This window comes from Oncorhynchus tshawytscha, linkage group LG12, assembly GCF_018296145.1.
Source record: "Oncorhynchus tshawytscha isolate Ot180627B linkage group LG12, Otsh_v2.0, whole genome shotgun sequence".
In the NCBI taxonomy this organism is placed as follows: Eukaryota; Metazoa; Chordata; class Actinopteri; order Salmoniformes; family Salmonidae; genus Oncorhynchus; species Oncorhynchus tshawytscha.
Genome location: NC_056440.1, coordinates 17,899,162 through 17,924,941, shown reverse-complemented (window position 1 = coordinate 17,924,941; position 25,780 = coordinate 17,899,162). Strand labels below are relative to the sequence as shown.

The 25,780-nt window shown below is 43.8% G+C and overlaps 1 protein-coding gene and 1 long non-coding RNA gene across 2 annotated transcripts in view; one reads left to right on the top strand and one right to left on the bottom strand.

Annotated features, from left to right (window-relative positions):
• The window catches only part of LOC112262641 (protein patched homolog 1-like), a 152,568-nt gene extending 131,972 nt beyond the window's left edge, over positions 1 to 20,596 (top strand). Inside the window, 6 exon segments of the mRNA XM_042331416.1 lie at positions 4,973 to 5,110; positions 5,342 to 5,484; positions 17,161 to 17,260; positions 17,555 to 17,857; positions 19,333 to 19,876; positions 20,139 to 20,596. Of these exon segments, the coding sequence (XP_042187350.1) occupies positions 4,973 to 5,110; positions 5,342 to 5,484; positions 17,161 to 17,260; positions 17,555 to 17,857; positions 19,333 to 19,875 (1,227 nt within the window). The 3' untranslated portion in view covers position 19,876; positions 20,139 to 20,596.
• Positions 20,597 to 23,895: 3,299 nt separating this feature from the next.
• On the bottom strand, positions 23,896 to 24,238 carry LOC121847929. The gene is made up of 3 exons (XR_006084806.1): positions 24,198 to 24,238; positions 24,054 to 24,118; positions 23,896 to 23,955 (listed from the first exon to the last, which is right to left on the bottom strand). It is a non-coding gene; the product is annotated as an uncharacterized LOC121847929 (long non-coding RNA).
• Between the last annotated feature and the right edge of the window lie 1,542 nt (positions 24,239 to 25,780).

Here is a 25,780-nt window from a genome sequence, read left to right as displayed (position 1 = left end):
AGTGTCTGAATACTTATGTAAATGTAATATTTCAGTATTTTAATACATTTGTAAAAATTTCTAGAAATCTGTTTTTGCTTTGTCATTATTTTATTTATTTAGAGTCCCATAGGGCGGCGCACAATTGGCCCAGCGTCGTCCGGGCCGTAATTGTAAATAAGAATTTCTTCTTAACTGACTTGCTTAGTTAAATAAAGGTTACACACACACACACACACCACACTGACCAAGAAGTTATTTTGTTGACATTCACATATGTCCCCATTACCAGTAAAACATCATCAAAACCTATTTCTTTCACTTACTTGCTGTGCTGTTTCGTTGTTCTGATGTTTCATTCTCTTAACCAAGATTTCAATGGAACACCATTTGGGTCTTTACGTGTCAAAAAGATACATGTCAAATAACACTATTTGACGTGTAACCAGAAGTTGCGGTCAAAACAAATGATGCTTTATTACCAATGCGGTATTGTAAACGTATCATTCGTGGCCGGTGTTTGTTTGCAGACTTTTTTTGTACAGCTTTGACAGTGCTGCTGTATCTTTCTTTGACACGCAAAGACCCAAACGGCGTTCCATAGTATGTATGTTGTGAAGCTAATAGCAGTGACGCTATTATTGTGTAACTCCGGTAGGGCAACATCTGAAAAGTAGCGCACTTGGTAGTGTGTACCGGTGCTCGACCAGTCGGTGAAAGCCAACATCACTCACGACAGAGAACGGTTGATTGTCAAGGGCAATGAATTACATTATCTTGGCTTTAATGGATTTCACCTTTGAGTTGTCTCGCTGAAATGTTTTTACTCTTTCAAATGACTGCTCGACTTGTTGACTGCTCGATCCACACAGCAGACATTGTGGGCTAGGTTAGGAATGCTGTGTTGCACGTGTAGCGCAAAATTTTACGCGGCGTCATTATGTCCGTTACCTATGTTACATAGATATGACATCGTAGCTTTGACATCGTTTTTCACATCGCCATTAAACTAGACATCGGGCTGATACCGATGTTGGCATTTTTAGCTAATATCGTCCAATTCTGATATGTTCACCCATATATCGTGCATCCCTAGCTGAACCTGTTTTTAATTCTCATTTTCTTTATGGGGGGGGCGTGTTTTTAAACAATATCACTGGAAATATTTTTTTTAAAGGCCCAAGCGTCTTTGACAGAGGGGATCAAGCTGATTCTATATCATTTTACAGAGGCCAGTTCATGACGGAAGGCTTGCTCATTAAAGGTTTTTAGCAAGCGTCAATGACAAATCAGGACAAGTCGTTTCACTGAGCAGCCATTATGAACACAGGCTGTAAAACAGTGATCACTAAGGTCATTACAGAAAACACCAGACTGATACCTAATCAGGATTATTTGTGAGGATAACATTGAGGAGAGTAGCCTTTTCTGGGTGTTTGGAGTCATACCTTGTGGGATTGGTAAGAATCTGAGAAAGATTTAGGGAGTCCCATTGCTTTAGGACTTGGTTAGGTGGTTTATGCATGTCCCAGTTTAGGTCACCTAGCAGGACAAATTCAGACTTAGTGTAAGGGGCCAGGAGAGAGCTTAGGGCAGGTAGGGTACAGGCCGGTGCTGATGGAGGACGATAGCACCCAGCAACAGTCAACAAAGAGCTATTTGGAAGATTAATGCTTAAAACAGCAAATGAAAATGTTTGGGGACAGACTTAGTGGAGACAACCCGGCACACTGAAGGTGATCCTTGGTAAAGATTGCCACTCCACCACCTTTGGAAGACCTGTCTTGCCGAAAAAGGTTATAACAATAAAGGTTAACATCAGTGTTCAAAACACTCTTTCTTAACCACGTCTCAGTAATGACCAACACATCTGGATTGGAGCTGTGAACCCACACTTTCAGTTGATCCATTTTAGGTAATAAGCTTCCAGTGTTAACGTGCAGAAACCCAGGCTTTTACGAGAGCAGAAATCAGTGAGGCAGATATCAGGTAAGTCAGAATTGGGGCTAGCAACAGTAGATGGGCCAGGGTGTACATGCACAGAGCTCTGCAGTGCTGATTTTTGCCATCTGAATGCACATCAGATGGCAACAAGATCATTTTGTACAGCAATTTCATCGGGTAGCATGAAAAAAGAAGCAGGCGAGAGCTGGTTAGAATAGGATGGGAGGCCAAAAGTCTGTGTAACCAATAGAGTCAGAGTCCCAAGTGTGGGAACAAACCGTCTGTCCCACAGTTGGGTGAAGAAAGTTTGTAGTCAATAAAGAATGCAGGAGTCATGAGGCAAATAGCAAAATGAACATTATAAAATATATAACGACTTGGGGATAGCCATTGTAAGTTCAGAGTCACTCGCCCTAGCAGTGCGTGTGTGCTGGAGGCAAGCGAAAGCTCGGAAGAGATAGGTGAGTGTGGTGGAGGTACCTGTACCAGACAGGGGACAGATCGCCAGGTGGAATCCAAGCAGCAGTGCAGCAGGCAATGGGAGCAGGTGTCACACCCACTTGGGAGAAGCTTTAATTTCTGGAGTCAGATTTCTTGTAGGAAATGCCAGTGAATGATCTTTGAACAGCAGGAGTGGGCTTCAGAGGACGCTTCAAAGACTCCTGTCACTTGTTGGGGTATTATGGGGTATTGTGTGTAGATCGATGCTCGGGAAAAACAATTAAATTCATTTTAGAATAAGGCTGTAACATAAAAAGTCAAGGGGTCTGAATACTTTCCGAATGCACTGCATACTGTACAATCAATGTCAATATACTTGGTCAAATAATGGTTACTTAACAGTATTCAACATGACAGGGCCCATACAATTATCTTTTGAATTTTCCCAAATTCTGCTTTATTTTTCCCAGTTTTGAATTTCTTTCTGTTTTTTTCCTCTCAATAGTACAATTATTCATAGAGAAACAATGAAAAGGGATGTTCTGAATCCATGTCAATGCTTAAATCACATCAGAATAAAATGTTTTAGGTCTGAGGGGAAAACTAACACATTTACATTTTGGAGGGTAAATCCCCTTTAATTGCGCATCTAGCAACAGAGGAATGTGTTGATCTAGCGACGTTTCTGTTGTTAGGCCTACTGCTGCAGCACGTCATGCCAGATCTTGTAAAACAATTGCCACCCAATTGATACAAATAATCATGATATAGTTCTGCCAGGTAAGGTAAATATTCCGTTGTTATGTATAGTATATGTGTTTTATTTGATAACTATCATTTCATTCCAAGTCATCATCTCATCTCTATAGAGCTGCTGTCTATGCCGTCTGACAAAATCACTATTTTAGTAGTTCTTCTAAGTAAATAAGGCATGTGACTGCTGATATATCAACCATAAATCACCCAGATCATGCATTTTCAGGTATAGATATCTTGCAAAGCAACTTCTCTCTATCCCTGTCCATCATACATTCTTCTGTCTCTACTCTCCATTTCTGCCTGACACCAGACAGACAGACAGGGGAGTTAAATGGCAGATGTTGTGTTCTGTTTGTCTTTTTAACCCAGTAGTGGTTAACCAGGTGTGGGATCATGTCAATGTTGCTTTTATTGGATAGTAGCCGGGAGCGTTATGTTTTGACAGTTTGCAAATGGGAACAAATGGGGAAAATGCATGTACTTTCAGAATTGCTTGGCGAGCTACTCATAGGTGTGCTACGATCTACCTGTTGGAAACCCCTGCTCTAGCTTTACAAACCAAATAAAATGACAAGTTATGGCGGTGCTTCAAGTTGAACCATTTGCTTTGTCCAGACCAGGCCACCAGTATCCTACCTATCCCCTGTGTCCTAACCCCCATAGCCAAACCCTTACCCCTGCCCTTACCCCTTACCCCCAGCTACAGGCCACACACACACTAGTGATGACTTTGACTCCAGGTATCAATTTGTTAAAAACTATGTCTATTATCGTTTTTTGCTAGCTCTGGTATTTGTCATCCACATTTTCTCATGATCTCTCTTGTCTGTCTGCAGCAGACATATAGTTAGCAATATGCTTGGAACAAGCAATAAAATCGCAGTATCAAAATGTTTTGTATTGTGAGGACTCTGGCAATTCCAAGCCCTAACACACACATACACACACATGTTGTTCTTCTTTTCTTGTGGAGACCTAAAATACATTTCCATTCACAATCCTATTTTCCCTAACCCGTAACCTAAACCTAACTCCTAAGTCTAAACCTAACCACTAATCCCTTACCCTAACCCTAATTCTAACCTTCATTTTAACCCTAATCCTAAACCTAACCCCTAAATGTAAAATAGCCTTTATCCTAATGGGGACGTGGGAAATGTCCCCACGAGGGAGAATTTTCCTTGTTTTACTATCCTTGTGGGAACTTCTGAGTATTTTAGGTCCCGACAAGTTTAGAAGGACCAACCCACACACACAGACCACACATTGCACATTTACTGTCTTTTGGATGGGATGTTAAACAGGTGACCTGACTCTCTGAGGTCACTAAATATAACATTGCACTTATTGTAAGAGTAGGGGTGTTAACCCCGTTGTCATGGCTAAATTCCCAATCTGGCCCTCATACCATCATGGCCGCCTAATCATCCCCAGCTTCCAATTGGCTCATTCATCTCCTCTCCCCTGTCACTATTTCCCAGGTCGTTGCTGTAAATGAGAATGTGTTCTCAATCAACTTACCTGGTAAAATAAAACCTTTAAATATCCTTGAGGAGACCCAAAATAAATGTCCATTCAAAATGCTATTTTCCCTAAACCTAACCTTAACCTCTAACTCTTAACTCTAAACTCTAAACCCTAAACCTAATGGCCTTTGTCCTCATGGGGATGTGGTTCTTGGTTCGAGGGAGAATTTTCCTTGTTTTACTATCCTTGTGGGGACTTTGGGGGATTTAGTCTCTGATGACCGTAGAGATGTTTGGATTCATGCTGGGGTTGTTCCCTGGGATAAAACTGTAGATGGTCTCTAATGCTCATTAACGGTTGTGTTGCGGTCTGTCTGTTTCAGGTCCTGGTCCTATCTCTGATGACCGTGGAGCTGTTTGGTATGATGGGGCTGATAGGGATCAAGCTCAGTGCTGTTCCTGTGGTCATCCTCATCGCCTCTGTCGGCATAGGAGTAGAGTTCACTGTACATGTTGCTCTAGTGAGTACACACACACACAATGTCTTTTACTATCCTTGTGGGGACCCAAAATCCTATTTTCTATAAACCCTAACCCAAAACACCTTAAACACCCTAACCATAGCATAACCCTAACCGTAAACCTAACCCCTAAGCCTAAAATAGCTTAACATAACACACACACACACAAAGTGTCTTGTATATTTTCAAATGACATTATAGTTTTTCTGATTAGTTGTGTGTACGTTGCAGGCGTTCCTCACAGCGATAGGGGACCGTACCAGACGGGCAGTGCTGGCGTTAGAACACATGTTTGCTCCTGTGTTGGACGGAGCCTTCTCTACTCTACTAGGAGTCCTCATGCTGGCAGGCTCTGAGTTTGACTTCATCGTCAGGTGAGTGGGACCAGTTGTGGGACACACACACACACACACACATATACACACACACATATACACACACACACACACATATACACACACACACATACACATACACACACACACACACACACACACACACACACACACACACAATAACACATACACACACACACACACAATAACACATACACACACACACACACTCACAATAACATACACACACACACACACACACACACACACACACACACAATAACACATACACACACACACACACACACACAGTTTTATTGACAAATGTGAATTAAAAAATGAATATGAATGCTGTAAGTACAGACATTGTTTGCTCAGTGGGAAATTAATGTCAAACTAGTCAGTAACAACTGTGTGGAGTTTGTGACAGCAACTATGTGAGCTTCATGTCCTGGGGTTTCCTGTGATCTTCTATGTATAAGAACCCCTTACAGTATTATAGACACTGTCCTGTGGTTTCCTGTGATCTTCTATGTAGAAGAACCCCTTACAGTATTATAGACACTATGTCCTGTGGTTTCCTGTGATCTTCTATGTAGAAGAACCCCTTACAGTATTATAGACACTATGTCCTGTGGTTTCCTGTGATCTTCTATGTAGAAGAACCCCTTACAGTATTATAGACACTATGTCCTGTGGTTTCCTGTGATCTTCTATGTAGAAGAACCCCTTACAGTATTATAGACACTATGTCCTGGGGTTTCCTGTGATCTTCTATGTAGAAGAACCCCTTACAGTATTATAGACACTATGTCCTGTGGTTTCCTGTGATCTTCTATGTAGAAGAACCCCTTACAGTATTATAGACACTATGTCAGGGGGCTTCCTGTGATCTTCTATGTAGAAGAACCCCTTACCTTATTCCTACCAGCGTGTGAGCGTTATAAAGCAAAACATGTTACATGTGCGTGTTCGCTCAAACCGTTCGCATTCTACAGGGGCTCCTTCGTGATCTGTCCTTCTCTCACAATCACCGCTCTAGTTCAGCCCCCATGAATCACACAGACTAATGTTGGGTATTTAGGGATGCAGAAGAAATAGACAAATCCAATGGTACAGAAGTCTGTAGCTCAAACACACAATGTTTAAAAAGGATTAGAAGTCCAAAACGTACCGGTGTTAGTGACCCTCACTGGTTAACCAAAGTCCCAGAATGGCACTTGATCCAGACAGCTAAACTCAGCTACTGCTCTGTTCAATCATTCAATATCATTTCATTTGACATTTCTTATGTAAAAAATGTTCAGAGACAGCCATGTATGCATTAATTGAATCAATTATACAATCGTACATTTGACTTAGTTTTTACCAATCGAACTACTTAACAACATAATGTTAATAATTTATTTGAATGGCAAATCTCCATTGATAAACTGGGTGAATCAAGATGTATCCTAGGCCTATTTACATGAATGTATATTCAATAAGCGTGTGCTACACATTGAGTTACTGAGCTTGTTTTCACTGATTTCAGTGGATAGAGATCACAGACAATCTGTTTCCCTTCAATTTTGGGACTTATTTTATTGTACTGCTCATCATCATTTGCAGAGAAGTGGCTTATTTTATAAACGTGTGCGTGGAGGGGGGGTAGTGAATTAATGTTGGCTTCAGCTGTCAGCTAGCGAGGAAAGTTAGCCTACAAAGCTGGATGATACTGGTATCTTCTTGCATTGTAAGGTGTTCTAACCTGTATGGACATTATTTTGCGAGCAGTAATGAACAGTTTCGACATTTCTACCTGCCGGTGTCACATTATTCAAGTGTGTTATCTTCTGTGGTGTTTCTGTGGCTTTCTGTGGCGTCAGTCGAGCGTTAAGGCTGTGCCTGAGCCTGCATGTCACACAGGCATCTACCTGAAACACCACTCATCCGTGAAGGCCGCTTTTCCCTCCATCTCTTTCTACTCTCTCGCTCTTTCTCTTGCTCTCCCCCTGTCTTTCTCGCTCGCTCTCTCCTCTCTCTGTCTTTCTCTTGCTCTCTCCTTCTGTCTTTCTCCCTCTCTCTCTCCTCTCTCTGTCTTTCTCTTGCTCTCTCCTTCTGTCTTTCTCCCTCGCTCTCTCCTCTCTCTGTCTTTCTCTTGCTCTCTCCTCTGTCTTTCTCTTGCTCTCTCCTCTCTCTGTCTTTCTCTTGCTCTCTCCTTCTGTCTTTCTGTCTCTCTCTCTCTCTCCTCTCTCTGTCTTTCTCTTGCTCTCTCCTTCTGTCTTTCTCTCTCTCTCTCTCCTCTCTCTCTTTCTCTTGCTCTCTCCTTCTGTCTTTCTCTCTCGCTCTCTCTCTCTCTGACACACACACACTTCAATGCTACTGTAGTTGAGGGGAAGGACGGGAGAAATGCAAATGAAAACTAACACGGGGGAGGTGTGAGACAAGGTTCCTATTAAGTGCTCAGCATATTGGCTCTAAATAAAACATGTTCATTGGTAGCACTGCTGCTCTCAATGTTTTTTTATAGTTAGGAGTACTACATGACATTTAGGAGCACCAGAAAATACATGTAAGATGATTTACATTTATTGAGATACAGCCTACAGTATATTGGGCCTCTACTTTTGAAGCACATGTGGTGCACTAGAAATGAATATGTAACACTGTAAAGGCATTTTCCCATTGAGATGCTTTAAATTGAAAATTGTACAATCTCTCTTTAAAAATGTTGGATTTGTGACATGCAAGAGATCTCTCATTCATTGATTGCTATGACCATTAATCTCCTGAAGAACATATCCCTTTTTCTTTCATTCTGTGCCCCAAAGTGTTTGGTTATACTGGTAAAGTTACCAGGTTGTTAGCTAGCTGGCCAATGACGTAACATGACTGAACAAAGTGTAAACAAATGGTTAATGATGTAAAATGCAATCCCGGCAATCCGCTATGGCAGGGGTACTCGAGTACTATTTGAGAGATCCGGTCACACATTTCCTAAACGGCAAAGGTCCGGATGGATATCATCATTTATCGGCGTAGTAACAAACCCACACGTTGCAACCCATGCGACCCCAAACTGTTCGTACCCCTCTCAAACGGTTCATTCCCACAATTCTCCACAGGGCTGTGATATTTTTGTTTTAAATCAAATTTCCATTTGTCCATGTCTTACATGTGTTTATGTGATACCAGGGGTTGAAGCCTGGCTAGATTGCTATTAAATATCCAATGGCAAAGACAATATAGGGAAGAGAGATGGGAGAAAGAAAAGAAAAATTCTGAACAGTTAGTCCTCGGGGTTTTGCCTGCTACATAAGTTCTGTTATACTCACAGACATGATTCAAACAGTTTTAGAAACTTCAGAGTGTTTTCTATCCAAATATATGACTAATGCATATCTTATATTCTTGGCATGAGTAGCAGGAAGTTGAAATTGGGCACGCTATTTATCCAAAAGTGAAAATTCTGCCCCCTAGCTTTAAGAGGTTCAGAGGTTAAATCACAAGGACAAATTCCATTTGTCCATGTCTTACATGTGTTTATATGATACCAGGGGTTGAAGCCAGGCTATTATTCGTATTTTAATATTGTTTTGTAGTCGAGACCTGCAGTCCGCCAGTTGGGTATGGGGGCGCTATAGAAAGATACAAATGTTGCGGCAGTTATATGGGTCTTTTTATCTGGTTGGGTTACAAGCTAGCCGTTTTCGTTGTAGTATTGGTGCAACCATGACGCTATCGAATCTGCACCCACTGTTTTCTCTAGGGCACTCGGAAACAACGGTACAGCGTAACCTTATCTTTAAAACAATCATTATCTGGGAGATCTTTTCCCTAGTCTCACAGTGGGTGCTCCCAGAATAAAACTCCCAGAATAAAACTGGTCACACTGCAAAATATTGTGTTGCATATGCGACCAAGTTGATCGCACTTTAGAGCCGTAGCTAAGCAGATCTTGGAACAGTGTCTAGGTTATGTCTGCAGACTACTGTCTAAGTAGCCATTAAGGAGGAAGTTGTCTATCTCTTTTAAGCAAATAGGGCCATCTCCACTCATGTGGTCTGGAAACACACACACACCGCCCTGCTCCCTGACCTTGTTATCATGGGGGTCAACGATGGCGTGCTTAGGAGTGAGAGAGTGTGCGGTATTCTGTGCCTAAAGACTGCAGAATAACAAAACAGCCAACTCCTATTTTTCTTTTCATGCCGAAATACATGTTTCCCTGACTCTCCTTGTCAACCCCTCAAATGTTTTCACTACAAACAGCTCCAGCGCAGTGTGTGTGTTTGTGTGTGTGTTCCAGTGTAGATGTGGCTTTAAACCAAGGCAGAAGCTCTGCGAGTTCAGCTACTTTCCCCGTCTTCGTGTTGCGAGAGGCCAACAGAGATGAGAGTGGGAAAAGGGGGAGGATATGGGTAAAGTGAGAGAGGAGTTTGAGGAGGGGGCAGGGGGAAAGGGAGCTGAAAGGACAGGGAGGAAAGGGAGAGAGAATAGGGAGGAAAGGGAGAGAGAATAGGGAGGAAAGGGAGAGAGAATAGGGGGAAAGGGAGAGAGGGGAATAAAGGATAGGGAGGAGAGGGGGAAAGGGAGAGGAGAATGGGGGAAAGGGAGAGAAGCTGTAGCCAAAGCTCCCTCACTGTATCCTTACCCCCTGTTCCCAGCCTCAACCCGTGTCCTCAGCCTCAACCCTTGTCCTCAGCCTCAACCCTTGTCCTCAGCCTCAACCCTTGTCCCCAGCCTCAACCCCTGTCCTCAGCCTTAACCCCTGTCCTCAGCCTCAACCCTTGTCCCCAGTCTCAGCCCCTGTCCCCAGTCTCAGCCCCTGTCCCATTCTATAGCCTGTCTAAAAAGGCCTGTTTATTGATGCTACTTCGCTGGGAAAACTGAACCAGCTGCTCTCTTTTCTTCTCTCTCTGTCTCTCTCGCACACACATACTGAATAAACACATTAACACACACACACACACAGTAAGCATTCTCCAAGAGGATGTAGCAACTTGAGCCTGAGTACTGAGGGGACACACACAGGAGAACGAAAAGAGGAGGAAAGCCTTCCCTCATGAAGGAACTGGAGAGGGGAGAAAGATGAGTAGGAGAAAGAGAGAGAATGAGTTTTACCTGAAACACTGGAGATTTAATTAGACAGGGTGTTTTACCTGATACACTGGAGATTTAATTAGACAGGGTGTTTTACCTGATACACTGGGGAATTAATTAGACAGGGTGTTTTACCTGATACACTGGGGAATTAATTAGACAGGGTGTTTTACCTGATACACTGGGGATTTAATTAGACAGGGTGTTTTACCTGAAACACTGGGGATTTAATTAGACAGGGTGTTTTACCTGAAACACTGGAGATTTAATTAGACAGGGTGTTTTACTTGATACACTGGGGATTTAATTAGACAGGGTGTTTTACCTGAAACACTGGGGATTTAATTAGACAGGGTGTTTTACTTGATACACTGGTGATTTTAATTAGACAGGGTGTTTTACTTGATACACTGGTGATTTTAATTAGACAGGGTGTTTTACTTGATACACTGGAGATTTAATTAGACAGGGTGTTTTACTTGATACACTGGAGATTTAATTAGACAGGGTGTTTTACTTGATACACTGGGGATTTAATTAGACAGGGTGTTTTACTTGATACACTGGAGATTTAATTAGACAGGGTGTTTTACCTGAAACACTGGGGATTTAATTAGACAGGGTGTTTTACTTGATACACTGGGGATTTAATTAGACAGGGTGTTTTACTTGATACACTGGGGATTTAATTAGACAGGGTGTTTTACTTGATACACTGGGGATTTAATTAGACAGGGTGTTTTACTTGATACACTGGATATTTAATTAGACAGGGTGTTTTACCTGAAACACTGGGGATTTAATTAGACAGGGTGTTTTACTTGATACACTGGGGATTTTAATTAGACAGGGTGTTTTACTTGATACACTGGGGATTTAATTAGACAGGGTGTTTTACTTGATACACTGGTGATTTTAATTAGACAGGGTGTTTTACTTGATACACTGGTGATTTTAATTAGACAGGGTGTTTTACTTGATACACTGGGGATTTTAATTAGACAGGGTGTTTTACTTGATACACTGGAGATTTAATTAGACAGGGTGTTTTACCTGAAACACTGGGGAATTAATTAGACAGGGTGTTTTACTTGATACACTGGGGATTTTAATTAGACAGGGTGTTTTACCTGATACACTGGGGATTTAATTAGACAGGGTGTTTTACCTGATACACTGGATATTTAATTAGACAGGGTGTTTTACTTGATACACTGGGGATTTAATTAGACAGGGTGTTTTACCTGATACACTGGGGATTTAATTAGACAGGGTGTTTTACTTGATACACTGGGGATTTAATTAGACAGGGTGTTTTACCTGATACACTGGGGAATTAATTAGACAGGGTGTTTTACTTGATACACTGGGGATTTAATTAGACAGGGTGTTTTACCTGATACACTGGGGATTTAATTAGACAGGGTGTTTTACCTGAAACACTGGAGATTTAATTAGACAGGGTGTTTTACCTGAAACACTGGGGATTTAATTAGACAGGGTGTTTTACTTGATACACTGGTGATTTTAATTAGACAGGGTGTTTTACTTGATACACTGGTGATTTTAATTAGACAGGGTGTTTTACTTGATACACTGGTGATTTTAATTAGACAGGGTGTTTTACTTGATACACTGGAGATTTAATTAGACAGGGTGTTTTACTTGATACACTGGAGATTTAATTAGACAGGGTGTTTTACTTGATACACTGGAGATTTAATTAGACAGGGTGTTTTACTTGATACACTGGAGATTTAATTAGACAGGGTGTTTTACTTGATACACTGGATATTTAATTAGACAGGGTGTTTTACTTGATACACTGGATATTTAATTAGACAGGGTGTTTTACTTGATACACTGGATATTTAATTAGACAGGGTGTTTTACCTGAAACACTGGGGATTTAATTAGACAGGGTGTTTTACTTGATACACTGGATATTTAATTAGACAGGGTGTTTTACTTGATACACTGGTATTTAATTAGACAGGGTGTTTTACTTGATACACTGGATAATTATTTAATTAGACAGGGTGTTTTACTTGATACACTGGATATTTAATTAGACAGGGTGTTTTACCTGAAACACTGGGGATTTAATTAGACAGGGTGTTTTACCTGAAACACTGGTGATTTTAATTAGACAGGGTGTTTTACTTGATACACTGGATATTTAATTAGACAGGGTGTTTTACCTGATACACTGGGGATTTTAATTAGACAGGGTGTTTTACCTGATACACTGGGGATTTAATTAGACAGGGTGTTTTACTTGATACACTGGGGATTTAATTAGGTGTTTTACTTGATATACTGGAGATTTAATTAGACAGTGTGTTTTACTTGATACACTGGGGATTTAATTAGACAGGGTGTTTTACCTGATACACTGGGGATTTAATTAGACAGGGTGTTTTACTTGATACACTGGGGATTTAATTAGACAGGGTGTTTTACCTGATACACTGGGGATTTAATTAGACAGGGTGTTTTACTTGATACACTGGGGATTTTAATTAGACAGGGTGTTTTACTTGATACACTGGGGATTTAATTAGGTGTTTTACTTGATATACTGGGGATTTAATTAGACAGTGTCACGTTCGTCATAACGAGGAGACCAAGGCGCAGTGTGAGATAAATACATTCTTCTTTATTTAAACAAAGAAAACTAAACAAACTAACAAAAATAACAAAACAAACGTGAAGCTATAGACATGAGTGCTGACATACAACTACACATAGACAATAACCCACAAAACCAAAATGGAAATACTAACCTAAATAGGATCCCCAATCAGAGACAACGATAAACAGCTGTCTCTGATTGGGAACCAATTCACCATAGACCTACATATACCAAGACATACTAAAACCCCATAGTTATACAAAAACCCTAGACAAGCCAAAAACACCTAGACAATACAAAAACTAAACCAACCATCCTTGTCACACCCTGACCTACCCTGACCCGTGGATCATCGTTGGAGGCTCTGGACTGCGGATCCTCGCCGTAGGCCCCGGGCTGGGGACCCTCGCTGCGTGGATCATCGCCTGATGTTCTGGACTGGGGACCGTCGCTGGAGACCCCGGGCTGGGGACCGCTGCTGGAGGTACCGGGCTGGGGACACACACCTCAGTGCGAGTGCGAGGAGCAGGAACAGGGTGTACTGGACTGCCGAGGCGCACTATAGGCCTGGTGCGTGGTGCCGGCACTGGTGATACCGGGCTGGTGACACGCACCTCAGGGCGAGTGCGGGGAGGAGCAACAGGGCGTACTGGACCCTGGAGGCGCACTATAGGCCTGGTGTGTGGTGCCGGCACTGGTGGTACTGGGCTGGGAGGAGGGCGAGTGCCGGGAGGAGGCACAGGATACACTGGACCGTGGAGACGCATTGGAGATCCAGAACATAGAGCTGGCTCAATACGTCCTGGCTGGATGCCCATTCTAGCCCGGAAAATGCGAGGAGCTAGAATAGAGCGCAACGGGCTAGAATAGCGCACTGGAGACACCATGCGCATCTCTGCAAAACACGGTGCCTGACCAGTTACACGCTCACCACGATAGACAGCTGTCCCTGATTGTGAACCCTACCCGGCCAAAACATAGCAATACAAATAATAGAACAGAATACCCACCCCAAATCACACCCTGACCAAACCAAATAGAGACATAAAAAGGATCTCTAAGGTCAGGGCGTGACAGTACCACCCCCCCTATTGGGTGCCCCGAACTGGAGACCGCCGCTGGAGACCGCCACTGGGGGCCCCTGGAGACCGCCACTGGGGGCCCCTGACTGGAGACCGCCACTGGGGGCCCCTGACTGGAAACCGCCGCTGGGGGCCCCTGACTGGAGACCGTCGCTGGGGGCCCCGGACTGGGGACCGTCGCTGGGAGCCCCGGACTGGGGACCGTCGCTGGGAGCCCCGGACTGGGGACCGTCACGGGAGGCTTCGTGCCATGGATCGTCACTGGAGGCTTCGTGCCATGGATCGTCACTGGAGGCTTCGTGCCATGGATCGTCACTGGAGGCTTCGTGCCATGGATCGTCACGGGAGGCTTCGTGCCATGGATCGTCACTGGAGGCTTCGTGCCATGGATCGTCACTGGAGGCTTCGTGCCATGGATCATCACTGGAGGGGGGAGACACACAGGAGGCTTAGTTCTGGGCGCAGGCACAGGACTCACCAGGCTGGGGAGACATACAGGAGGCTTTGTCCTTGGCAGAGGCACCGGATACACTGTGCCTTGGAGGCACATTGGAGGTCTCGAGCTTAGAGCCTGCACACCCCGTCCTGGCTGGGTGGTTAGGATATTTTACTTGACACACTGGAGATTTAATTAGACAGGGGGTCTTTTCCTGATTGTCACGCCCTGGCCATAGAGAGGCTTTTATTCTCTATTTTGGTTAGGCCAGGGTGTGACTAGGGTGGGCATTCTATGTTTTGTATTTCTTTCTTGTTTGGCCAGGTGTGGTTCTCAATCAGAGGCAACTGTCTATCGTTGTCTCTGATTGAGAACCATACTTAGGTAACTTTTCCCACTGGGTTTTTGTGGGTAGTGGCATTCTGTTTGTGTCTGCACCAGACAGAACTGTTTCGGTTGTTGTTTGGCTATTCAGTGTTCAGTTCAAGTAATAAAGGATGAACACGTACCACGCTGCACCTTGGTCCTCACCTTCTTCCACCAACAGCCGTTACAGAACTACCCACCAACAAAGGACCAAGCAGCATGGAAAAGAGGACTGGACATGGGAGGACATTCTAGATGGCAAAGGATCCTACACATGGGAGGAGATCCTGGCTGGAAGGGATCGCCTCCCATGGGAACAGGTGGAGGCAGCCAGGAGAGCGGAGGCAGTAGGAAAAGGGAACCGGCAATACGAGGGAACACGGCTGGCAAGGAAGCATGAGAGGCAGCCCCCCCAAAAAATTGCCCCGACCTATGGGGTGAAATTGGAGGTGAGTGAAGGAAGCGATGCCGAGACTGTGAAGGAGTTGATGGGGAGATTGGAGGAGAGAGCAATGAGAGAGCTGCTGTGTTGGTGCATGAGGCACGACATCTGCCCGACGGAGCGTGTCCGCGATTTGATGTCACCTGAGTCAGCTCTCCATACTCATCCTGAGGTGCGTGCTAGCCGTCTGGTGAAGACTGTGCCAGCACCACGCACCAGGCCTCTAGTGCGCCTCACTAGCCCTGCACGTCCTGTGCCAGCTCGGCACTACAGATCTCCAATACATGCTCTAAGGCCGGGGGCGCTACAATCCAGCTGCCCGCATCTGCCGGGCTAGGGTGAGGTTCCAGCCAGGACGGATGGTGCCAGCCCTGCTCTCCAGACCTCCAGTGCGTCTCCTCAGGCCAGGATATCCTGCGTCGGATCTGCGCACTGTGTCTCCCGTGTGTCTGCACAGCCCAGTGCGTCCGGTGCCTGCACCCCGCACGTCCCGGGCTAAAGTCACCATCCAGCCAGAACAGGTTGTGCAGGCCCTTAGTATGAGACCTCTAGTGCGCCTCCACGGCCCGTTCTATCCTGTGCCTTCTCCATGGACCAAGCCTCCAGTAGGTCTCCCCAGCCTGGTGAGTCCTGTGCCTGTCTCCTGTCCGGCGCCGCCAGGAGTCTCCCTCCTGTCCGGCGCCCGCTGCGAGGGTCCCCAGTCCGGGGTCATAAAGAAGGCCCACCCTGACCCTCCCCTTTAGAGTCAGGTTTTGCGGCTGGAGTCCGCACCTTTGAGGGGGGGTACTCAGGGTGTGGTGCTGTTCATTGTTCTCTTTCTATTCTTTCTATACTCAATTGTTTCAATTCTATACTTTGCTTCTGCCTATTGTTTTAGATCAGAAAAGGAGAGGCCCTTGTCCTTGCCCCCCCCCATTCTTCCCCCTCAAGCCCCTACCCCCTTCTCCACATTCTTGACTGCTTTGTTGTCTTCATGTTTGCTTATACACCGCACACCCCACTTTCTCTCTCTCTCTCTCTCCCTCCCTCCGCATTTTTTTCCATGCCTTTGTATTAACCAACTCCAGTTAATTGTGCTTCCTTCTCTTTCTCTGTGAGGCTTTCTAAAGACTAACCCTCTTTGGCAGGACTTGACAGGTACATTTCTGTTTCCTACTTAACCAACGTACTTGTGCGTGCGTGTGTGTCATGGTCTTTTCAGGCATGTGTAATGGTTGATCTAGTTCATATTTAGCACAGCCTCTCTCCTGTTGTTCTGTGGTTGCTGCAGGTATTCTCTTTGTGTACACACACACACACATATATATATATATATATATATATATATATACCTATAAACACCCATGCATACCCACACCAGCCCGCCCACACCCCACATAAAACACAAACACACACACTCATGTTGGCTGTCATGCTTACCCTGTGGTTTAGCAGATGTCTTTGCTCTGATGCCTGTGTTCGATGCTCATTGTGGTTGTCACAGGTGTATCAATGTGATGCTACTACTGTTCCACTGGTTAAGTTGTTCAAAGCTTCTGCCAAAATGACCAGGGAATGTTAGTTGTTGTGACTCTTAGCCACCTATCTTCTGTGGTGTTGGTGTATGGTGGTTGATGAAATGTCATGCCCATGTTGCCTGTCTTAACAGTAGACTGTTGGTTTGTTGCAGGTATTTCTTTGCTGTGCTGGCCATCCTGACCATTCTGGGGGTGCTGAATGGTTTGGTCCTTCTCCCTGTGTTGCTGTCTTACTTTGGCCCCTATCCAGAGGTTAGATGGTTTCTCCTGCAGAAATACTATAATGGCTTGCACACATTTTTTTACACACACACATTTTGTTACACACACACTTTTTTACACACACATTTTTTACACACAATTTTTTATACACACTTTTTACGCACACATATTTTTGTGAACCAACACTAACTTTTTATTGAATGTTCTAACACGAGCTCATCATGAAATTATTTAGCAGCATAGTTTGTGTAATAATAACCAAAAAATGAATCAAAATCATTCCCTCATCTTCTTACATCTCCCTCCTTTTTCTGTCCCCCTCAGGTGACCCCTGTTGATGGGCGTAGCCAGTTACCCACCCCGTCCCCAGAGCCCCCTCCTCCCGTGGTCCACTTCTCCGTCCACCCCTGCCATACCACCTCAGGGACGGGGACAGGTACAGGCTCTGACTCGTCAGACTCTGAGTACAGCTCCAACACCACGGCCTTAGGCATCAGCCAGGACCTGCAGCAGTACAACCTCCCCACCACTAGAAGCAGAGCTGGGAGAGCAGAGGAGGTGCGACGAGGAGCAGTACCAAGAAGGACAGCTAGACAGGGAAACGCCACAGCCTACTCTTTGTCTTCTGTAAGTGCTTTGGATAATGACCACACACACGTGACATACAGTTGAAGTCAGAAGTTTAAATACACCTTAGCCAAATACATTTAAACTCAGTTTTTCACAATTCCTGACGTGTAATCCTAATAAAAAAAACCTGTTTTAGGTCAGTTAGGATCACAACTTTATTTTAATTATTTTTTATTTTTATAATAATAGTAGAGAGAATGATTTATTTCAATTGTTATTTCTTTCATAACATATGCAGTGGGTCAGAAGTTTACATACACTCAATTAGTATTTGGTAGCATTGCCTTTAATGTTTAATTTCAGTCAAACGTTTCGGGTAGCCTTCTACAAGCTTCCCATAATAAGTTGGGTGAATTTTGGCCCATTCCTCCTGACAGAGCTGGTGTAACTGAGTCAGGTTTCTGGCCTCCTTGCTCGCACACGCTTTTTCAGTTCTCCCCACAAATATTCTATAGAATTGAGGGCAGGGCTTTGTGATGGCCACTCCAATACCTTGACCTTGTTGTCCGTAAGTCATTTTGCCACAACTTTGGAAGTATGCTTGGGGTCATGGCCCAACAGTTCTATATTTGTTTCATCAGACCAGAGGACATTTCTCCAAAAAGTACAATCTTTGTCCCCATGTGAAGTTGCAAACTGTAGTCTGGCTTTTTTATGGCGGTTTTGGAGCAGTGGCTGAGCAGCCTTTCAGGTTATAGGACGTGTTTTACTGTGGATATAGATACATTTGTACCTGTTTCCTCCAGCATTTTCACAAGGTCATTTGCAGTTGTTCTGTGATTGATTTGCACTTTGCGCGCCAAAATACGTTCATCTCTAGGAGACGGAACGCATCTCCTTCCTGAGCGGTATGGTGGCTGCGTGGTCCCATGGTGTTTATACTTGCATACTATTGTTTGTACAGATGAATGTGGTACCTTCGGGCGTTTGGAAATATCTTCCAAGGATGAACCAGACTTGTGGAGGTCTACAATTTTTTTTCTGAGGTCTTGGCTGATTTCTTTTGATTTTCCCATGATGTCAAGCAAACAGGCCCTGAGTTTGAAGGTAGGCCTTGAAATACATCCACAGGCACACCTCCAATTGACTCAAATTATGTCAATTAGCCTATCAGAAGCTTCTAAAGCCACCATTTTCTGGAATTTTCCAAGCTGGTTAAAGGCACAGTCGACTTAGTGTATGTAAACTTCTGACTCTGGAATTGTGATACAGTGAATGATAAGTGAAATAATCTGTCTGTAAACAATTGTTGGAAAAATTACTTGTGTCATGCACAAAGTAGATGTCCTAACCGACTTGCAAAACTATAGTTTGTTAACATGAAATTTGTGGAGTGGTTGAAAACAAGTTTTTAATGACTCCAACCTAAGTGTATGTAAACTTAATACTTCAGCTGTATGTTTACACTCTTTGTTTGAACATGTTGAGCATGTGTACAAGTTGTTCTGATTTTCTTATCTCTCTCCTGTCAGTCGGTCCTGCCGGAGTCGGATGCCCACCCCGGTGCATCCCGTCGCTTCAGCAAGAGGGACCTACAGTCCCTTCCCCCAGCCGGCCCACGCATGGAGGCTTTTGAAACTGAAGCTGGAGGCCATTACGGCTCCGGAGGCCATTTTGTCTCGGGAGGCCACCGAGAACGTTCTGCGGGGCACAGAACTCGTCCATCCCACAACCCCCGGCCCAATCACCACCAACCTCACCACTCTAACCCCGCCCCTACTTACTGCCAGCCCATCACCACGGTAACGGCCTCTGCATCGGTTACCATCGCCGTCCACTCTACCTCTCCCCCAACTCAGAGCCCCACCTCCTCTTACCCAGGACACACTGCAGCAGACAGTTACCACACAGCAAGGGGCCCAGAGCCTGAGCCTGCCTTCCAGCACCCCCATGTGCCACTGGAGGTCCATACAGGTTGCAGAGGAACCAAGATGGACACCAAGGAGGAGGCCATGGAGCTCCAGGATGTGGAGTGTGAGGCAGCTGAGAGCGACTGTGATAAGAGGGCAAGCTGAGGTGAGCCTCAATGGAGTTTGTAGCTTCTCATGACAGTGATGTAATTCACATGTTGGTATTACATCCACAAAGTATTTGCAATGAATGATCCTTTTCCTTCTTTGGTTTTGTTACTTGCAAAAATGTCCCCATTCAGTCCTTCAAACTCTTTTTACTGCAACCTGAACATAATATATTGAGCGTTATGCCTTTAGAGAGTGAGATGTGTGTGCTGTCATGACAGGTTTCTAACTCTGTGTTGTCTGTCTCTCTGTTGTTCCAGTGGAGGAGAGCAGAAGCACAACGGCCAAAGATGGACTCCCTCTCTCACTCAGCGGCCCAATGCAGCGCAGCTCAGCGACACACATAACCCAGTGGTGGGTAGTACCATGGTGCTCATTCTTACTGTAACCCCGTGGATGTTTGTCTTAGATATCTCTATCCATCATTAAAAGATGTATACTTATGTAAATATGAACAAAGAAGTAGCTATAATGTAGGAGTTGTACAGCTCCTTTTTTTAACAGACTGGGGACATCATTTCTATGGCGTGTGTGTTTTTGGTTTTACTTTCCTTGTCGGGGCCAGAAGTCATCACAAGCACAGTAAAACAAGAAAAATGGGAGACATTTAGCCAGTCCCCACACGGAGAAAGGCTATTTTAATCTTAGGGGTTAGGGTTACGATTAGGGTGATGGTTAGAATTAGGTTTAGGGTTAAATTAGGGGTTAAGGTTAGGGTTAGATTAAGGCTTAAGGCTAGGGAAAATAGGATTTTGAATGGGACCAATTATTTTGTCCCCACAAGGATATTAAAACAAATGTGTGTGTGTGTGAGAGAAATCTCTGATTACTGTTGTTCACTCGTCTGTGGATCTGTGCCATGAGGAAGCTTCATCTAGACAATACAGTTCAGCATACATTGTTGCTGCTTAAGATATTCTGTAATAATGTATAATAACTGTATAATAATTCTATGCAAATTTTTATTTTATGTTAGAAAGAGGTGAGTGAGTGTATAAATGTGATTGTGCGTATGTGTTTATGTGGGTGCGTAGGTGGGTCTGGGCACGGGTGGGTGGGTAACCCATCGGATACATCTCTAAAAAGAAATATACTAACAGTCACGTCAAGTGATACTACTCAATAGCTACACGGGGCATGTATGTGTGTGTTTATATATATATATATATATATATATATATATGTTTGTGTATAAAGGTACTCTTTTTTTTTATCAATTAATTTGCATATCACAAACCTGTGGTAGTTATGAAACAATTACTGTTGAACTCTGACTCACGCTATGCGTGCTATTTAATACGAGCCGATATGTAGAAAATATAAAAGGTGTTTGTTGTGACTTGGCTGTCCCTTGAACTCAATTACCCATCTCCCATTTCCTCTGGGGATGTCATAGCTCTCAGCGGCCATCTTATAGTAGCATGAGTGGGCGTAAAAGTATCACTCCCATAGTTAAAGTGGAACTGACAGCGTTTTAACTACTTTGCGGATATGAAACAAACAGACTATCACAATATCAGTAAAAAATATACAATTCCCAGTTTATGCTACAAAACCATGATAAGAAGTTTTAAAAATAGGTTGTATTTGACTCAACATTCCATGATGTACACAAAGGCATTGTTGGTAGAATGGATGGATGCAGTTCAATACATGTTTCATATAATTCACCAATACATTTCTTGGTAGTCCAAAAAATATTGCTATCAGGTTGTTACATTGTTTGCTGCCTCCATTCGGGATGCACTGTTTCAGTTTCAATTATATTTTGGACAAAAACAGACATGTAACTAAGGTTGGGAACGTCAATACAACCGAACTAGCAAAGGCAATGATCACAAGTCAGTCATAATAGGCTAGCGTATCTATTTATGTAGCAACCTAAAAACACGGAGCCTAACGTTAGCTAGCAAGCTAACTGCTAGGAGGGTGACATGTCATGCCATTGGAGGAGTGGGTGAGTGACTGACATTTTTCCCTCATATACATAGAGATGCAGGTGTCATTTGGTTAGCTAGTGAGAACTTGAACGACTGTTATCCAGTTAGCATATCTCTTGCATTCATAAATTCTCAGATAACATGTAAACAGCCTAACCAGCTCTGCTATGGTGAATAAAATAGTCAGAGCAAAGTGTTTATTTTTGTCTGAAAATAGCTAGCTAGCAAGCTAACCAACTTTAGCCAGTTAGCTTGGGTGCTTGGTTGGGACAAGCATGCATTGGCAGGCAAGCTGCAGAAAGACGAGTAGGCTACAATTCCTCATTGTTTATAGGTGCAATTTTGACGGCCAACAAAGAGGTTTTATCTAATGTTCCCTCGTTAGATTTTAGCTTATCTCGTCCTGGCTAACATTAGTTGTTGATCTTGTTGTTGTTAATGTGCATATGGAGGGAGAGAGAGCCTACCATTTCATGGTTGTTTGATCAATAGGACTGTAATGTTCCCAAATGTAAGAGGACTCCAGTGGTATTTACATGTTAGCAGAAATCCATTCAGGTGTATTTAGTGGCTTTTGGCGAATGCGTTCTAATGATGTAAAGTCGTGCTGTTTTAGCCGCCTGTAAACACACAGTCCAGTTCCAAGTGAATGATTGCAGGCCCATGTGGCAAATGGCGTGTTTGTATAAATGCCTACTGTAGCTCTGATTGGCTATAGCGCACCACTCTGTGTAGACTCCGGTCTTGGATGGGACAGATGTTTTATTTACTGCCGTGTCTATTAATTGTCCAAACGCACAGCCGCTTCCCCACTTCATATTTCTATAGCATTTTCACATACCTTAGTATATGTGACTCCCAAAAACTCTAAGAATTTATTCAAAGGTGCTCGCTTGTCAGAAAACTTTTAAAAGCGTGTGATATTCTTCCTGGGGGTGTATATGAACAGATTTTGATATGATTTCATGTTGCCAAAATGCTGTCAATTCCACTTTAATGCATATTGCAATTGGTGGACAAAATCCATGGTAGTTAGTCAAGGCCATTATGGAGGATATTGTTGTGAAATTTACATGTTTGTTAACTTTTTTTTCATGAATGCAACTTTTGTTATTCTCACTGTAAATATACATTGTTGTCCTATCTCTAGTGATAAGCTACAGTGATAAGCTACAGCTACGGTATTTCCCAACTCAACATGGCACTTGACTGAATTACACATTTCATTCACAAGAAACTCTTTCTTCCTCTTTACCCAATAAGATACACAGCCCAGAGAGCTGAAGGGTTTAGCACTATCTGGTCTAACAATACTGTGGGTGTGGGTGGGTGTCCGTCCTATCGCTCTTCCCTCCTCAGAGACAGCAAAGACAACTGCCCCCAATTTAACCCCAGCTGTCCCCACCCACCCAACCTCACCTCGTCACAATCCACAACAAGCCTCAAGGGTCAGGGTTCACTAAGCCCTGCCACCCACCCCCCCATCATGCCCGGTGTGTGTCAGTCATGTCTTTCCAGACCCCCCTCCCCCATACACACACATAGCACACAGTCTAACACGTGTAGCTGTGTGTCAGTCATGTCTTTCCAGACCCCCCCATCATCCCCACATACACACAGTCTAACACGTGTAGCTGTGTGTGTCAGTCATGTCTTTCCAGACCCCCCCCTCCCCACATACACACAGTCTAACACGTGTAGCTATGTGTGTCAGTCATGTCTTTCCAGACCCCCCCCCCCACATACACACAGTCTAACACGTGTAGCTATGTGTGTCAGTCATGTCTTTCCAGACCCCCCCCCCCCCCACATACACACAGTCTAACACGTGTAGCTGTGTGTCAGTCATGTCTTTCCAGACCCCCCCCCTCCCCACATACACACAGTCTAACACGTGTAGCTATGTGTGTCAGTCATGTCTTTCCAGACCCCCCTCCCCACATACACACAGTCTAACACGTGACCCCCTAGCTGTGTGTCAGTCATGTCTTTCCAGACCCCCCCCCCCCCACATACACACAGTCTAACACGTGTAGCTGTGTGTCAGTCATGTCTTTCCAGACCCCCTCCCCACATACACATACACACAGTCTAACACGTGTAGCTATGTGTGTCAGTCATGTCTTTCCAGACCCCCCTCCCCACATCCCCACGTGTAGCTGTGTGTCATACACACAGTCTAACACGTGTAGCTGTGTGTCAGACCCCCCTCATGTCTTTCCAGACCCCCCAGACCCCCTCCCCACATACACACAGTCTAACACGTGTAGCTGTGTGTCAGTCATGTCTTTCCAGACCCCCTCCCCACATACACACAGTCTAACACGTGCTAGCATGTCTTTCCAGACCCCCCTGTGTGTCAGTCATGTCTTTCCAGACCCCCTCCCCACATACACACAGTCTAACACGTGTAGCTATGTACACACAGTGTCAGTCATGTCTTTCCAGACCCCCCCCCATCATGCCCGGTCCCCACATACACACAGTCTAACACGTGTAGCTGTGTGTCAGTCATGTCTTTCCAGACCCCCCTCCCCACATCCCCTACATACACACAGTCTAACACGTGTGTAGCTGTGTGTGTCAGTCATGTCTTTCCAGACCCCCCCCCCATCCCCACATACACACAGTCTAACACGTGTAGCTGTGTGTGTCAGTCATGTCTTTCCAGACCCCCCCCCCCACATACACACAGTCTAACACGTGTAGCTATGTGTGTCAGTCATGTCTTTCCAGACCCCCCCCTCCCCACATACACACAGTCTAACACGTGTAGCTATGTGTCTTTTTGCGTGTCAGCTGCTTGAGTGAAAATCTTCTTTTTTTCCCTCCTGATGTCACATTGGCAATAATGGAGAGAAATCATGGCTGGCAACTATTTTCTTACATTTTGTAATGTTTTGTTTGTGTTTGGTTTTTCAACGTTGAATTTGCGATATTTATATTTTTGTATTATGAGATGTTTTTGTTTTGTTTACTTCCATTATTGGTCATACATGTCAGTGGATAACAAATGCAGGGATTTTTATGTCTATTGAAAAACACTATTACTATTGTTTTGACATGAATGGTGTTCAATCTGTATAAAGTGCTTACTAATGTTAAGTAGGGAAACCAGAGTATATAACATTTACACTACAAGACTCACCATAGCTCTTAGAGGATTTTAAAAGGAAAAGAAACAGATCTATGGTTTTCTACAGATGCCATTTGGTCTTGGTTGGCGAGGATATATATTGTTTCAGTTACAAAGATAAATGTATGCCATATAATTTATTTATATGAAAATGTATTTTTGTAGTGTACATAGTTGTCAAGTTATTTGACAGAAGTATATATTTTTAAGAGTTTATATGTAATAATACCGTAACAGAGAAAAATCCTACGGTGCACACTTTCATCGCTAACTGGCTCTGACGGCATTGACTGACTCGTCCCACTCAGTATTATCTATCATAGGGGAGAGAACTCAGCCAGCTGTTTCTATGGGTTTGTCAAAGGCTGGCCATGAAAGTAGAAGTTGTACCAGCTCTCTAAATACTAATGTTCAAACACTGATAGAATTCTAACAAATACAAATATTATAACTTATTTGTCTCTTTTTTTTAATAACTTTAATAAATGGATCTTAAAGGAATTGTTTGTTGTTGACTCAGAACATGTTTTTGTTAAAGTCCCACTCGTTTTGAGTAAAATATAGTTTTTTACCTCTGAATATTGTTTACCATGTACTGTATGGTTTCACACTTTACATTATGTTGAACTGATATCATTTAAATGAGTAGTTACATTATGTTTACTTAATGTAAAGTGTTGCCAGAACCCTTGATTATGGAGCATTTCCCCCTGTACATCACTAGGTCAAAACATTTTAGGTGAACACTCAGGTACTCCTTGTCCACTCCTCTCCTCTCCCACCTCGCCATTGAAACTGGCTGACATCTGGTCCTGAATTCAGCAGC